This window comes from Palaemon carinicauda, chromosome 6 (genome assembly GCF_036898095.1).
Source record: "Palaemon carinicauda isolate YSFRI2023 chromosome 6, ASM3689809v2, whole genome shotgun sequence".
Taxonomy (NCBI): domain Eukaryota; kingdom Metazoa; phylum Arthropoda; class Malacostraca; order Decapoda; family Palaemonidae; genus Palaemon; species Palaemon carinicauda.
Window position 1 is genome coordinate 158,885,978 of NC_090730.1, and position 17,195 is coordinate 158,903,172.

The 17,195-nt window shown below is 38.0% G+C and overlaps 1 protein-coding gene across 2 annotated transcripts in view; it reads left to right on the plus strand.

The window, feature by feature from the left end:
- LOC137642766 (uncharacterized) overlaps positions 1 to 17,195 on the plus strand; it is a 122,866-nt gene that overhangs the window by 66,735 nt on the left and 38,936 nt on the right. For both annotated transcript variants that reach the window (XM_068375610.1, XM_068375611.1), the window contains exon 13: positions 7,402 to 7,520. In XM_068375610.1, coding sequence (XP_068231711.1) covers positions 7,402 to 7,520 — 119 coding nt within the window. The remainder of the gene's footprint in view (positions 1 to 7,401; positions 7,521 to 17,195) is intronic.

Sequence of the window (17,195 nt, forward strand, 5' to 3'; positions counted from 1 at the left end):
TACGTTCCTTCAGCCTAACCAGGGACTCAACCGAGTTCAGCTGGTACTGCTAGGGTGCCACAGCCCAACCTCCTACATTATCCACCACAGATGAAGCTTCATAATGCTGAATCCCCTACTGCTGCTACCTCCATTAGAGGATACAGATAAAAATAGGCTTAACTGTGTACAATTTCTACTTTCATATGAAATATTTATGTGAATGTGTTCAGGCATAAGTACAAACCTTCACACCAGTACTTGCAATACTAGACACTATTCTAAAAGATTTATTCCAGCTGTGACCAGATTATGGAATTATCTGCCTAATACAGTATGGTAATTTAATCAGTGGAACTTCAGAAGTTCAAAGTTGTTGCGAATGTTTTTATTTTGAATAGTTTAACATAAGTTTTGTTTCACAGTTAATATTTGACAGATCTATTCAACTTTATTAATGATCATGTATTTTTATTTTTATGCTTTCTGAGCCTAATTTTCTGAGAATTGCAATATTTTACACATCATGCTGCACCTAGTACCAGGGTCTTGGCCTATAATAAAAATTAACACTGAAATGAGTAGAATATTAAAATTGCTGTAGCAACTTTATTAACTGAGCTATAGCATTTATTTGATTATATTTTATGACAGACTAGTGTAATCAGTACTGCAATAAGACTTGTCTAGTTTATATTACATTTTGAGTTACATGACAGTATAAAATTTTCTTCCTGAATAAATTCTTTATTAACAGGGATTTTATTTGTTCAATTTGGCTCCAAATATCTTGCCTAAATTATGAAAGAAAATTATTATAAAAATAAAAATATCTGAGCGTGAAAATAGTGATCGATAGAAAGTAATAGTTTATCCTAGTCGTTATTCGGGACCTTAGGTGCTGTGGTTCATCTAAGGCTCTAACTCGAGCGAAGGCCTATTTTTGCTAAGGCACCATTTTTTATTTCTAATAAATATTTTAAAAAAAAATTATAGACGGAATTTCAGCAGTCGTTGGGGGGATGGAAATTGAGTAAGGAAAGATTCATGTTTTTTATTTTCATTTAAAGAAATTGGTAGATCTACATGACTTTACCACTGTAGGTATGATGTTTTTTAATGCTTTTCATTACACAATATTTCCCCCTTCTCCAAATTTTTCTTTTTAGTTTTTTGTTGTGTGTAACTTAGAGTGTATCATAATCTTTTTATCTTTTCTCTTATTCAGCTAATTCTAACTGTTAACATTTCTTTTGTTACTGTATTCTAGCATAGTTAATTATGGGATGTTATATTTGCCCTCCAAATTTTTGGCCCTGTGGAAATATTTTGAGTTATAGACATTAATTATTACTTAAAAGTAGGGAAGTAAAAGTGAGAAAAAAAAGTATTTATTCAAAATATATTCTGTATACAGGGTATTAATCTGCAAATAGAAAGATATTCCCATTGCCTGACATATTGTAGGTTCTGTATATCTTTTATCTGGAATATTGTTGATATGACTATTCCCATGGATGAATGTAATATATTCTTCATGTCCCTCATTTTATAGTTCCGGAATAGAATACAGCAATATTGGTAAAATAAGGGCTTTCCCCTTTTTCCTGATTCCCCTTCACTAAAACTGGATGAAGACAGTTCATTAAAGAATAGTTTTCGTTGTCCAGTAAGAGTAAGTCCTGGGTTTGTCCTTCCATGAGATTGTCGTACTCAGGTAATCAGTAACAAAAACAATACCATTTGATATGTACCATGCAGTCAAACATATGAATGCAATGATTCATTCATCACCAATACAGCAGCTAAAGACTCGACTCGCAGAAAATCCTTCAAATTAAATAGTTCAAGTCATAAGATCCTTGAAATTGCAGTACAGTATTTGATTCATAAGTGACCAGTCCCCTCTACTGCTCTCTTTATGGTGTTAATAAACGATCAAAATATTTCCACAATATTCAGATATTGCCCAAAAAATAATCATCTGCACTGCATATTAAAGTGTTAATTTCACGATATTTATGAACAAATGTTGATGTAAAAATACGGCTTCTCTCGCCCCTGATTTTTAGCGTTTATTTTTTTACCATAATGAAAAAATTCATAACTGGCAAAAAAATTACTTTTAGAAAAAAAACTTTTAATATTATTGGAGGTACATATCAGGTCTATATAGGGTGGTAATCCCAGATCTTAGTAATAATTATCAAGGGATGTGATAGAATTTGAAAAACACTAATTTTCAAGATAAATTGCCCTGGCATCGCAAAACTGAAGGTCAGAGGCAAAAATCCTATGCAGTTTGGAAATGTCCTAAATCACCTTATTAAGTGGTATGAATGTCGAAGGCCTGTCATTATAAAGGGTGGGCCAGCCGGCTAATGCCGTTTTTTAAGAACAGGACTACGACATTCATGCCACTTAATAAGGTGACTTAGGAAATCTCCAAACTGCATAGGATTTTCACCTACGACCTTCGGTTTTGCGACGCCAGGTAGAATTACCCTGAAAATTAAAATTTTTCAAATGCTATCTTCTCCCTTATAATTGATATTAAGATCTGGGTTTACTACCCTATATAGACCTGATATAGACCTCCAATAAAATGTGCTTTTTTTTTCTGAAAGTGATTTTTTTTTTCTTTTTTGCTAGATATGATTTTTTTTCATTATGGTAAAAAATAAACCCTAAAAATCAGGGGGAAAATTAAGAAAAAATATATGAAACAAAAATTGGAAAAAAGGGCAACATTTGATCATTTTATAATGTCTTTCTAAGATATATACCTAATTTCATTGCTGTATCTTTAAAAATAAGGGAGAAGATAGAATTTGAAGGTCAATTATTATAGTTTTGGGATATGGTCATTCAAAGTTTTTCATTGTATTTTTACAAAGACAATATTAATAAATCCTGATTATTATGAATTTTATGTTCTTTTTTTGGATATTGATAAATGAAGACAAAGTTATTTATTATAATTTAATCATAAATGAAGATCCTTTTGCTCTCTCTCTCTCTCTCTCTCTCTCTCTCTCTCTCCTCTCTCTCTCTCTCTCTCTCTCTCTCTCTCTCTCTCTCTCTCTCTCTCTCTTTTTTTTAAGAGAGCGAATTTTTTTCTTCCTTATGTTAGCAAGATTTTGAAATTGTCTTTTCCTCTTTGAAATGATAAAATTCTTGCCCAAAATGAAAAAAACAAAAGTAAAAATAAGTGAAACTCAGAGGTCAAACTCAGACATGTACTCTGTGAGGTTTGTGGTAGGAATGAACGGCTAAGGGTGTAATTTACCATGTAATATATCGTCTTGTGACTTGTGGAAGCTGTACAGATGCCATTGTTCACAATTTCTTTTACATTAAAATGTAATAATTATCAAAATTTACGATAACAGAAGAAATACTGCACAATGTTGTAAGGAACAATGTTTTTGGTTTATTGAGTTACTTTTAGTAATTACCCTGTAACTGTGAAAGCAAGAGGAATTTTGACAAAATATTTTGTATACGCATTCTCCATTGCCATACGAAGCTCAGTGAATTTTTTCAGGGTTTTGCGTTTTTCTTCCTATACATCATATATTGGCATTCCAGCCAGGCCCCCTTAAGTTGAAGATTACAGAATTACACTTTACGATAGGGAAAGGCTGAAAGCAATGCTTTTTATTACCAATGAGTAATTGATATCTAAAGTTTTGTTTACCATTTAACTGGCGTATTTCATTAGGATTTTATTAGGGTCGTATTGTGGGTCTGTTCCCTAGCTATCTAGTACTCAATGTTAGCAGCTTATGGATGCACAGGCTTGAAAAATGTCAACCTTTCATTCTATGGAACAACTTAACTATCACCATTTGTAATATCTAATGGTAATGCTAGTCAGTGAGATGTAATTATTAAGTTGCTTGAAGAGGATTAGTGCACTACCCCCTTATGTTTTAGTCTTTAACCCTGGATAGGTACGGTGGGTCGTTTGCGACCCCGAGCGTCAAAAAAAAACAGGTTTTTCTCACGTGACTCACCCCTGTGACTGAATTTGTGGGTGATCGACCTGCAGGAGGTGTCTCCCCTACACGCTCTAGTAGTGTCCAGATGTGCATTGCTGTAGCTGTACTCCTTCCCCGATTTCTGAGACGCGTCGGGGTCGTTCGCGTCCGAGTTTACCCTTCTGAGGTAGTTTGCATAATTATCAAAGTTATTACGTATTATGAAATTGTCGTAGAATGGTGCAACTTGTATAGGTTATCAGTTGTGGAAAGTCTTGGTGGATTGTTTGGCTACCATGTGCATGTTTTTTTTTTTAGTTAAAATGTCGTTCATCACCACGAGGACCATTTTACCGCGAGTGCCCCTTTTTCATTTTTTTTCATTTTTTTGCCAAGTCATTTTTCCGTAAGATATTGCCAAATAGTGTCGTAAAACTTTTGCTTGTTTAGTGTTGGAAAGTGTGTCTAGATGATCTGGCTACCCATGCATGACTTTGTTTTTGTCAGATACGACGTAGTTATTGATATATTGGGTATTTAACTGCGGTTACCAATTTCTGTTTTTTTTTCAATATTTGTAAAAATTACTACGTAGTAAGGAATTGCCGTATATTATTAATTTTTTTTTCATGTTTATGTGTTAGAAAGTGTGCCTTGATGGTTGGGCTAACACGTGCATGTCTTTTTTTTTATCTGAGATGTCGTATATTAGAATGTCGGGCATTTTACCGCGAGTGTCCCTTTTTCATTTTTTTTAATTTTTTTGCCAAGTCATTTTTCCGTAAGATATTGCGAAATAGTGTCGTAAAACTTTTGCTTTTTTAATGTTGGAAAGTGTGTCTAGATGATCTGGCTACCCATGCGTGATTTTGTTTTTGTCAGATACGACGTAGTTATTGGTATATTGGGTATTTAACTGCGGTTGCCAATTTCTGTTTTTTTTTCAATATTTGTAAAAATTTACTACGTAGTAAGGAGTTGCCGTATATTATTGATTTTTTTTTCATGTTTATGTGTTAGAAAGTGTGCCTTGATGGTTGGGCTAACACGTGCATGTCTTTTTTTTTTTATCTGAGATGCCGTATATTAGAATTTTGGGCATTTTTCCGCAAGTGCCCCTTTTTATTTGTTTTGCATTTTTTTGCTTAGTCATGTTACCGTAAGGAATTGGCAAGTAGTGTCGCAAAACTTATATTTTTATAGTGTTGGAAAGTGTTTCTAGATGATCTGGCTACCCATGCCTATTTTTTTTTTAGCCAGATATGGCGTATATATAAGTATGTGTTCGATTTTCCTGTGATTGCCATTTTTTCGTTTTTTCCCATTTCTTTCAAAATTACTACGTACTAAGGAACTATCACAAAGTAATATTTCATTTATATGTTTATTTGTCGGAAAATATGCCTTGATGGTTTGCCTAGCACGTGGCTGAAATTTTTTTTTTCTGAAATGCCGTATATTAGAATGGCCATTTTTCCACGAGTGCCCCTTTTTATTTGTTTTGCATTTTTTTGCTTAGTCATGTTACCGTAAGGAATTGGCAAGTAGTGTCGCAAAACTTATATTTTTATAGTGTTGGAAAGTGTTTCTAGATGATCTGGCTACCCATGCCTATCTTTTTTTTAGCCAGATATGGCGTATATATAGGTATGTGTTCGATTTTCCGGTGATTGCCATTTTTTCGTTTTTTCCCAATTCTTTCAAAATTACTACGTACTAAGGAACTATCACAGAGTAATGATTCCTCTAGATGTTTATTTGTCGGAAAATTTTGTTTACTTTTTTTTTGATTGAATATCATCAAATTTTTTTAGCTAAAATATTGTTTTACATTTTTTTTTTCGATTTTATTTCCCTTCAAAAAAAATTTTTTGGGTGAGAATTTTAATTTTATAGTCGTAAAATAATCGACAATTATCCAGCAACCCACCATACAATTTTTATGCATATCGAATAATAATTAGATTAGTAAATAACACCTTGAAATTGACATACCCTTCCTACATTTCAAGTGGCAGATTAGGGAGTCTGAGTCAGTGTGGTTGGCGGCCATTTTGTGGACATATCCGAAGCGTAAGCTGCCCTATCTATATATATTCTTGTTCCCTATAGAATTTGTGATATTTTGGTATATTTTTACCTGCATAAATATCATATTATATATTAAATATATGTATTTTTTTACGAAATTTCCAAGTACTCAAAAAATTACCTTTAGATATGGCCCCTGATATAAATGTAATTTACAAAATAATGAAGATTTTTTTACATATTTCTATTTTAGGATAACATATGTTTATTCCCTAAAAAAATTAGCCACTTCCTATTTCATTTGGGTACCCAAAAAAATTCATGAAATTTGGACAATTTTTTTTGGCCAAAAAAAGTTACGCTTTTTTTCTCATTTCAGATCTTCACCTCCATGGGTCTGACTTCATCCAAAATACATCAAGATGTGTCCTAAACATTCAAGAATCAATTCCTAAAAGGATTTGTGTATATATGTATAAACTTTTTTTTTATGAATTTTTATGTCAGGTCTTTTTTTTTTTCTACTTAATTTTTTAAAATATTTATAATAAATAGTTTTTCTGCAGATGAGTAGTATTTATCTTTACAGTTGTTTTAAGCATTCATTGAAGTTTTTTTTGGCAAAAGAAAAAAGGAGGTTACTGCAAAAACTGATTTTTCAAGAATTTTTTTTGGCGTCGGGGTCGTTCGCGTCCGAGTATACCCTTAAAGGGGTGTCCGAGGACCGTACCTATCCAGGGTTAAAGGTGGAATTACAGATAATCATTCATAGATTTTGTTTTTAATGGAATAATGTGAACTGTCCTAGGGTTATGTATTTGTTATAGAATTTTGGAAGCCCTCAGGGATTCAAAGTATAATCTTATTGGGTAGAAATATTCAATTCTTAGGATATTCTTATGAAGCAAAGCAAAAATAGAAGATAAGATCAAGAGAAAACAAATGAGCAGGAAAAAAATGTAGAGCGACTATATAGAATGTAAATCTTTTGTTCTAAGACCTAACAAGACACTAGAATATTACTGCTCTATTTCATACATACATACATACATACATACATACATATACCAAGGCACTTCCCCCAATTTTGGGGGGTAGCTGACATCAACAAAGAAACAAAAACAAAAAGGGGACCTCTACTCTCTACGTTCCTCCCATCCTAACAAGGGACTCAACCGAGTTCAGCTGGTACTGCTAGGGTGTCACAGCCCACCCTCCCACATTATCCACCACAGATGAAGCTTCATAATGCTGAATCCCCTACTGCTGCTCTATTTCATACCTGATAAATATGAGAAATTTATGTTGTATCACAACCGCTGTAGCATACTATAATTAAAGATAAGGGAAAGCAGAGTTTTGCATTTTCTAACATTTTATTTTAAAGCTAATGAAAAATTTATTTTAGGTGCACCCACTTAATTCATGGGAGGAATGTATGTGGTCACCGGAAAGCATTAAAGCTTTTATCGATAAATGTGGAGGACTGGAGTCTACGTTGTTTGCGGCATTTCCATGGCCCATTTCGTGAGTAACATGTTTATTATTGCATCATAATTTCTATAGTATGGATGATCATAGTTCTATCTGCTGGTTTGCTGTGATTTTTTAAATTAAATTCTTAACCCTTTTACCACAGGGTATTTGGAAATTTCCAACCCTTAACCCCCAAGGGTTATTTTTTTTTCAAGCACATTTTGCAATATATTTTTTAAAAATTGCTCTAACAGCCTTAATTTTTGTCATAGAGAGGTCAGGTTGGTCTCATTCTCTTGGAAAATGCCTGAATTTTCTCAAAAAATTATAAAAAATATGCAAAAAAAAAAATTTAAATAGCATTTTTTTGCAAGGACGTACCGGTACGTCCATGGGGGTAAAGGGATGAGTTTTGTGAAACGTACCAGTATGTCCTTTGGGGGTAAAAGGGTTAAACTTTTTCCCTCAGAACAGCTAGATATACTGTATTATTAAATACCTAAATTCATTTAGTGCGAGTTGAGAGAGTTTTGACAGTGCAGTCCTAAAGGTGCATACTTAAATGTTCAAAACTTAAAGACCTTAGATACAATGTAATAGAAAATACTTCTCTGTTTCTTTGACCCTTGCCATTGCCACCTATTTCTAACTCCTGAAACATTCAGTACTGCTTAATACCTATTGATAGATTAACATTTCCAGGGAGTCTGAGTGTCCATCTAATTTATATTTTTTATGTTAGCAAAAGATTCATCATATTTATGGGGTTATTTCTGTGAACCTCCCCTGATGTTCATATTGCTTCTTCTCTAGAGGCTCGGTTTATCTACATTTACCCTGAAAATGTTATCATTCGTTTCCTGTTTTCTTTCCTTTCAAAGGGTACTTGCCCCCAGTAAAATAATGAGATAATCTAGCGGTTAATGGTAAGTAGTACGCTGTTTCCCATTCTTCAGGTTTCTGTCGAAGTACCTCGTCACAACTTGTACAGTATGGTAAGTTTCCCATTCTTCAATTTTTCATCAAATGCCTCGTTACAATTTGAATGGTACGCCAAGTTTTCCATTCTTCGGTTTTCCGTTGAAATGCCCCATCACAACATGTATCTCCCCTTCCAGATTGTGTTAGGTGTTTTTGATTTAATAATTACTTGTTTGGTTAGCATTTCTGTATGGGGAAAGCACTGGTTTTAAGTAACTATTGTGAGGGTAGCAATATCTCATGTTTCCTCTTATGATTTATGTTCCAAGTTGATGTTAATGGAACTGAAGAGTATACAATGCGCAGCATTAGATTTTCTCTGTTTTAAAGAGAACGACTCCCGTTCGTTGTCCATAATGGCTGAGGAAAATAATTTTTAGTTCAAGTGGAATTACAGTGAGAATAGTTGATTTTTATGGAGTTGATATGTCACACCAATACTAGCTTCCCAACCAAGTGAGTGATGAACCGTTTTGGGTTTCAAGTTAATATTTAACTTTTTTTTTCATTTTCTGAGGCCCGTGATCCTTCTTTTGTGGGTGATAAGTCTGTCTTGCCTGTCCGGTTGCTTACACTAACCTAACTTAGATCTAGTACTTTAGTCATAATTACATAGTGTTTCTTCTGTAAGCATTCTGTATGTTCACCGCACCTTACAGAGTCAAGTTTCTCTCTTATGAATCTCAGATTCTTGGATTGCTTGGTCCTTCTATAGCTAAACCCTTACATTCCCACACTCCTGGACATTTACATGTCATCTAGATTGTGAGGCAGAAGACCGAGTAGGTAGTACGTATCTTTATATCCTTCCTCTCGCAAAAGTAAGCACTCTTAAACAATATTGTTTTTATTTGGGAGATGGTGTTTCATATTGTAAATGTTCTTGATTTTTATTGTTATTGGTGATGTGTCAGATCAGCTGGTCATTTACATCACGTGATCATTCCATGGGACGGTGCGTTTTCATTCAGTTGCTAGCTCGGCCACTAGCTCATCATGGGTTTTCTTTTGTGGAGTATTTTAACACATTTATTTTTTATCCTTAAAAGTCTGTCTATAAATAAAAGACTTAAATATTATACTGTAGTTTGTTATTCATACTGTATTCAGTGAAGAACAAGCCCTATAGCTTGTAGAGTAAATTTTGGTTCAAATAAGAGATATAGAAATAAATTAATAGCAAAGGGTGACTTGAAATTTTAATGAGCATCATCAGAAGTCAAAGAGGCAGCTTTTGATGTACCTGCTTTATAAGCGTCATTTTTTGTAGATATATCCAAAATATGAATTTTTATTGAATTACTTTTATGTAGGTATTTGAAATCACTGTTATATTTTTAGGCTAGTCTTGGATTTGAAATATGATCATCATTTGAAATCAAAGCAAGTTGAAGTTTAAATGCAGATGTTAAGACACTGTAGGAGACAAAACTGTTTTTTTTATTTTATTCAGTGATGCCAGATTTGGGCTTTCTCTTTAGCCTAGCTAATTTCCTTGGCTCATAAAGTGAGACAGCGTCAATGACCTTCGATGTCAGGATGCCAGAAAACCTAAAATCAATCAATCACAATAAATTATAAAGCGTGAGCAGGAGTCGGATCTTGATCAAATTTACCATTTCTGGGTCGATCTGTGACGGCTGGTGAAAAGGGTCCTTCTTTACACTTTTCTAATATAAATCTTCCAAATATACTAGAGAAAGATAAAAGCATGGAATGCAGAGGTTACAACCCTCGCGCGAACACCTTGTTGGTGTCGTGTATTTAACAAGGGCGTGTGTAAACCACTATTCACAGGCTGTCTTCCATTTAGATAATCCCTTCATCAAAGGGGAGGGCCGTGACAGGCCCTTGAGAATACAGTTGGTCTACTCCACCGACACCTACTACTCTCGCTCTCCAGTCCATCCTTCTGTTTTGGACTTGCCCGCTAAGTCGTTTTTTATTTTGTTAGGTGTTTCGCAAGTGATTGTCGTTAATTCAACATGACTGACGTTGCTACTTCACGTTTACCAATGTTAAGTACCATAGTTTGTTTTGACAGTTTTTTTCAGCACCGGGCATTTGTTCTCGTTCCAGTAATGTGGATTTTATTTTTAGAAGAGGATTGGCCGTCCTCGGTATCGGCAGCCATTTTGGTTTTGTTCGATTCGGTAGTTTTTCAAGTTAATATTGCCCTTCTGGTACTCTGTCATCTAGGTTATATCACTTACGTTTTATGACCAATATTATCATCATTATTTATTATTGTTTTTTACTATGGTATTTATTTGGTGGCAAGTCCAATTTGGAACGAAGAATATCGATCTAGTCTTTGTTATAGTTATGTTCACACCTCAGGAAGGTGCTCGATTCAGACTATATCTTTATGTTTAATTGTTACGATGTCGTTATTCTTCGTTCTTGGTTATTACAATTTTATCATTATTCTTATCATATTATTGTGTGATTTTGGTTTTTTATTATGTAACCTTGAGAGCGTGAGCATAGAGTGCTCGTATTCTGTTTCTACTGATTCGAGTTACCCCTTCTCTCGTTTTCTTTATTAAGCTCGAGTAGAGGAAGTGGATTTCCCATTTTCCGTTTTATACGATCACGAGTTATTCCTGCCTCCTCTTATTCTCCGAGTTGATGATATTACGTTTAATGATATTCACGTTTTATTGATGTGGTTACTGTTAATAGAGCTAGCACTATTAATAGGTTATGTTAGTGTATGAGTCATTATTTGGGATCACTTTATGACGACACCCTTAGCTCCGCCTTGAGTTATACTCCGCTATAATGGATACTCATTGGGTGAGAACTAGTCAGATATTTGGAGTGCAACGGTGAAATCCGCCACTCAGACTCCGGCTGAGGCCTTTTGCACACGAACCTTTGTCATGATTGATCACAATTACATTATAACGGTCCTTTTTTTCATCGAATCTCCGGCTTCACTGGAGATAACACAGACATTCAGTATGGAGGAATGTTATCGTACTGATGAGGGTCACGATTTCACGATGACGGACCTTTGTCACCCCCCGGATCTCCGGTACAAACAGAGATCAATCAGACGATCAGAACCAGGGTACGAACCCCTTTTCATGAGTAATCACCATTTCATTATTACGGTCCTTTTTATCGAATCTCCGGCCAAACCGGATATCACACAGATGTTCAGAATTGAGGTTAATATTATCTCACCTCTGATGTTCACGTTTTCACTATGACGGACCTTTGTCACAGGATCTCCGGTGGCAACAGAGACCACTCAGACCACGGGTGGCCAATCTTTTGTTTTAGCTGTAAAGGAAAGGATTTAACATGAATACAAAGTAAACTGTACTTACTTTAATGACACTTTGAATTTGCGTTGATAATATTCATTAGTTATTCTTGAAAGTCCTAATGAAAATATATGAACATATTTAGCAATTTTAAAGAAAAGTCATTCAATTTACTATCTATGGGGTATAGTGCGACACTTGTAATCATGCAATGAGCTACTGTTAGCGCATGAGCCATAGGTTGGCCACCCCTGACTCAGACGTTCAGAACCGGGGTTAACATTATTTTACCGCTGAGGTTTATAGCTACATGTTACGGGTTACTGGATATTAGTATACTATTGATTCATCTGTTCACTGACCGGAGTCTCAAGGAACAGTAGATAGCCTCTCATGGCATGGTTGGTTTCGACCTGGCTTTTCATTAGAAGGGGCTAGCTTTCGATCCCAAGTACTGAGTAGAAATTTATTTCTATTTGAACACGATGTTGTATGGATATTTATACATATTTCTTCATATTTATAATTAAATATATGCATAAATATAACCGTTATTTTTAGTTTATACAACATGTTTATAATTAAATATATGCATAAAAATAGCCATTATTTTTAGTTATACTGATTTTGTTGATCCCAGCCTGTGAATGGGATCACTAACCAGAGTTTCAAGGAACATCCAGACTCATGTCTCCTTTCTATTACAGAAGGTCCGCCTACATGGTATGGTTCCCGGAGTCATGCACGATCTGCTACGAGCTGTCCTCCCTACTCCTGACCCATGAGGTAAGTTGGTTCTAATGTTTCTATTTGGTATACTTGGGCGATGATTTAATTTGATCCGGATTTATGTATGCATTACTTATTGAGGAGAACGGTCTTCTCCTTCATCACTAATCCCCTCACTTCTTTCAGGACGATGGTGAATCTCTCCGGCCTGCAAGAGCGGCTCCCAGCCCTTGGGTATCGAGGTTTGGAAGGAATGCTCCATCTAGAGGACCCTATCTCCTCGGAGTGTCCTCTCTAGGGTTGGACATCGACCCCATGGATGGGCAGGTAGGTGGTGATGAGTTTGGAGCCTTCAGCTTTGCAATTACCTGCGACACCCTCAAAGGATCCTGATGTTCATATTCCTTGCATAAAACTGTGACTGCTAAAAGCCAAGGGTAGGGTTAAAGAGCATATACAACACATTCTAGGGGGCTATGACGGAGCTCAAAGATATGGTGGTGAGTCGGATTCGTTCAGGAACTCGGATGTCTCCCCCTACAGCCCCAGGCGTATCGAAGAAACCTCCTTCGATAAAAACAACACATAGAAATTTGCCTTACATGTCCCATATATGGATGGTACCATAACTCTTGATGGCATAGACGTCCGCCCTCTGGAGGACCTAGAATTTACTCTCAGGGACTAGAATACCCATTCAACGGATTCGTTCGATTGAAAGAGCATGACTTGGTTAGGTTAGGCAAGGTACCGAAGGTAACGGTATTATTTCCTAAAGGGCAGGCCCGATCTGTCTGGACCAGGATGTTGTCGGTCTGGGGGGTACGATAATTCCAAGCTCACCCCACACAATGGGGAATACGCCATATCTACAACTGCTATCATTGTGCCTTGCCTATTACGGATAATTGGACAGGTCTTACTATTCAAACTGACAAGAAGGTTCGGCCATGCCGGCTCTTAAAGAGCCGGACCCCACCTCGGCGATACCCTAGCCTCGGTTTATCCCACTGAGACTTTGTTTCGGATATTCTTGAAGAACCAATCTCTGCCCTTCCAATTCGACCTACACGTTTGGTGGTCTGATCGGGTTAGTTGTAGGAAATACGTTCTGTCTGTGGCCTCTATCAGACAGGAATCGAGCAGGCTGATAGTTTCCCCCTGATGGGGTAAAACCCTCTTCCCTCAGGAGGAGGTGAACAAGGTTCTACAAGATGATACGAGAGCAACCCAAAATTGCAGGAAAGGCGGGGCCTCACTGCCAGAAAGAAGGTCGAAGGCCAAAAGCAAGCTTTCTTCAAGAAGAAGCAGAGAGTTGCCCTCTACAAAACGAACCGGGGTCACTGCCATCAATAGTCAGTTACCCACTCGTCATCACAGTCTTCCTCTGATTCGACCCCTATGCATCCGGATCCCCCCCTCATCAGGTGGGCTACCTCACTGATTCCCCAGGTACACAGCCCAACCCCGATTCGATGCCCTCGCCTGCATACAGCCCTAGCTCCGAACCCTCAGGTTCCTTTCGTGGACACCAGAGAGGAAGATACAGGAGTAGAAGACAGTTCCGCCATCGAAGCGGACCTAGAAAAAAGGGGGCTCAGGGAAGGAAAGGACCTAGGTTCACTCTCTCACAACGAGGTGGTCCCGGTAGGGGAGGGACTTTACAACTTTCAAGACCATTGGACCATCGGTCCGTGGGCTCATAGCATAATCTCTAAAGGTTTGAGGTGGAAATGGCCACAAGGTCCTCCTCCTCCACCAGTGACCTTCTCCCAGAAATCCACTCCCATCCTGAAAGAGTACACCACAGATTTACTAAAGGAGAAAGCAATCAAACGGGACCGATCACCAAAGTTCCAAGGCCACCTGTTCACAATTCCGAAGAAAGGCTTGTCGACATTGAGAGTGGACCGGGACTTGTCAAAGCTAAACTCTTACATTCTCGGTGACAAGTTCCGGATGATGACTATCTCTCAGGTACGGACCTTACTTCCCCTTGGGGCCGTCACCACCTCTGTCGATCTTTCCGACGACTATTATCATGTGCCTATAGATCGAAACTTCTCTTCTTATCTGGGTTTCCGCCTAGGCAGGAAAGCCTTTGTGTTCAAGACATGCCCTTCGGCCTCAACATTGATCCCAGGATATTCACGAAACTGGGAGAGGCAGTGTTAGTACAACTCAGGAACCAAGAGATACAGATCATGGCTTATCTGGACAGTTGGCTCATTTGGGTCCGGTCGGCCATAGAAAGCAACAGAGCTACGAAGGAAGTACTTCGATTTCTCGACAACCTGTGATTTCGGGTCAATCTCCAAAAGTCTCGACTGCAACCATCAGGCCACTTAGAATGGTTAGACATTCAGTGGGACCTTTCAAAGCACACGTTCTCTCTCCCTTCCAAAAAGGTAAGAGGAATAGCTTCCAAGGTCAAGAATTTTCTCAAACACAAACAGATGTCCAGAAGAACCTTAGAAAGTATCATCGGCCTTCTCCAATTCACTTCAATAACAAAAATGCAAAGACATCAATCGAGTTTGGAGAGAAAGAGCTACAGTACCTTTAAGAGACAAGGTCTCGAAGATCCCCTCTGTCTTGAAAATGAGACTACGCCCATGGTCCGAACTGAGGAACCTCTCCAAATCGGTTCCTCTACAATTCCCACCTCCACAAGAGACATTCCATACAGCCGCGCCTCTAAGTGGATGGGGGGATTACTCCGAACTTCAGATGTTTCAGGGGTCTTGGTCACCCGCCATGAAACAGACCCATATCAATGTTCTCGAAGCCATGGCAGTGTTCTTGACCCTGAAGAGAGACTCTCCTCCGAGGTCAAGCAATATCAGAGTAGTATCAGCCAGCACAGACGTAGTACACTGCGTCAACAGGGGAGGATCCAAGTCACCCAACCTGAATCGGATCCTGGTCGCTATCTACGCCTGGCCAACAGAAAAGAACTGGATCCTGTCAGTAACTCACCTTGCGGGAGTCCAGAATGTGAAAGAGGACTCACTAGCCAGGACGAAACCACTGGAATCAGAATGGTCTCTAGACATAATTTCATTCCGGTGGATACTCAGGAACCATTAGAAAAAGGTTTACCTATTTCCCCAGTGAATCTTCTAATGAGACTTTTACACAAACTACGTTCCTTCCGGGGGGCAGTGGATTTAGTACCACCTCACTGGCCAAGAACAGTTGATTTCCTCTCCTCCTCGAGTTGAAACTCCGTCCCTTCCAGATTCCGTTCCCCAAACTGACTCAAGTAATCCAAACTCACTGTGTCAGATTGCTCAAGGATAGCCAAATCTCTGACTTTGTGGGCTACAGGAAGGTTGCAGCTCGTAGAGACGCGAACATTGAACCTGAAATCGATCTCTTCATTGAATCAGACAAAAGGGACTCGACAATTTGCCAATATGATTCGGCCGTTAACAACTAGCAGATTCCCTAAGAGTTCATACCATACTCGTATGTCTCCGAATATAGACATCTCTTTCTTGAGGTTCTTATTTGGCAAAGGCCTAACAGTTAGAACTTTAACCACCATCAAGTCAGATTTGGAGAAGATCTTCCTTGTTGGGTTTAACATTAACCTAGCTGATTCCTATTTCTCATCTATTCCAAAAACATGTGCTAGGCTTTGACCTTCGGTTCAGCCACAAAAGGACTCTGGTCTATGAATGGTGTCCTCAAAACTTGCGCCGGACACGGACAATGAATTCTGCTCTTATCGCTCTTCTTAGGAAGACTTTATTTCTAATGGCTTTGGCCTCAGGTGATGGAATATCAGAACTAGCAGCTCTCTCACGAACCCGGAAAACATAGATTTCCTCCCTTCAGCCGAAGTACTCCTTTCTCCAGACAATGCTTTCCTAGCTATTAAATGAGGATCCGCAAAATAGGTGCTCCCCTCGGAAGATTATTATTCTTCCCCAGGATCTTTTCTCTGTGTCCAGTCACTACTCTCAAGGCCTTTTTAGCTAGAACTGCCACCCGCTCGTCTGGCCCCTTGGTTATCAGGGAACAAGGAGGTACTATTCCCATTCACGGTATCAGGCAACAAATCCTCTACTTCTTTAAACATACTAATCCGGAATCATTTCCCCAGGCTCATGATATACGGACAGTAGATACCTCCATCAATTACTTCCAGAACAGGGACTCTGATGATTTTTAAAAAATATACGGGTTGGAAATCCCCTATGGTTGTCAAACGCCACTATCTAAAGATCTTACAGGCCCTTAAATACCCGACGATGGCAGCGGGGAGCCTTTTCCCTCCCCATTAATCTCTACTTCTTCCTTTCTTCCATCTCTTCTCTTCTCCCTCCTACCCGCCACTCACACCACGTCGCCACTCTCCTGGGTAGTTCGTTAGCCCTATGATATTTGCTATGTTTAATTCCTATGGTTTAACTGTTATTGTAGTTACGGTTCCTTTAAGGTTTAGATATGCTTAGACATGTAAGGTTTGATGCCTTTTGCGATTCGACACTCAGTTGATTCCTTGTCGTCTTAGATATTTAGCCTTACGCTCCCTATGTCATTTGGCTAGTTGGTAATTGGACGTTTCTTACATTATTATATTATTGTCGTACGTGGTGATTGTATTCTCCGCATTATGTTATTACTTTATTGGGCTTGGAAGGCATTCTCTGGTACTTTTTCACCGGCCGTCACAGATCGACCCAGAAAAGGGATTTTGACGAAGGAAAAATCTATTTCTGGGGAGAGACCT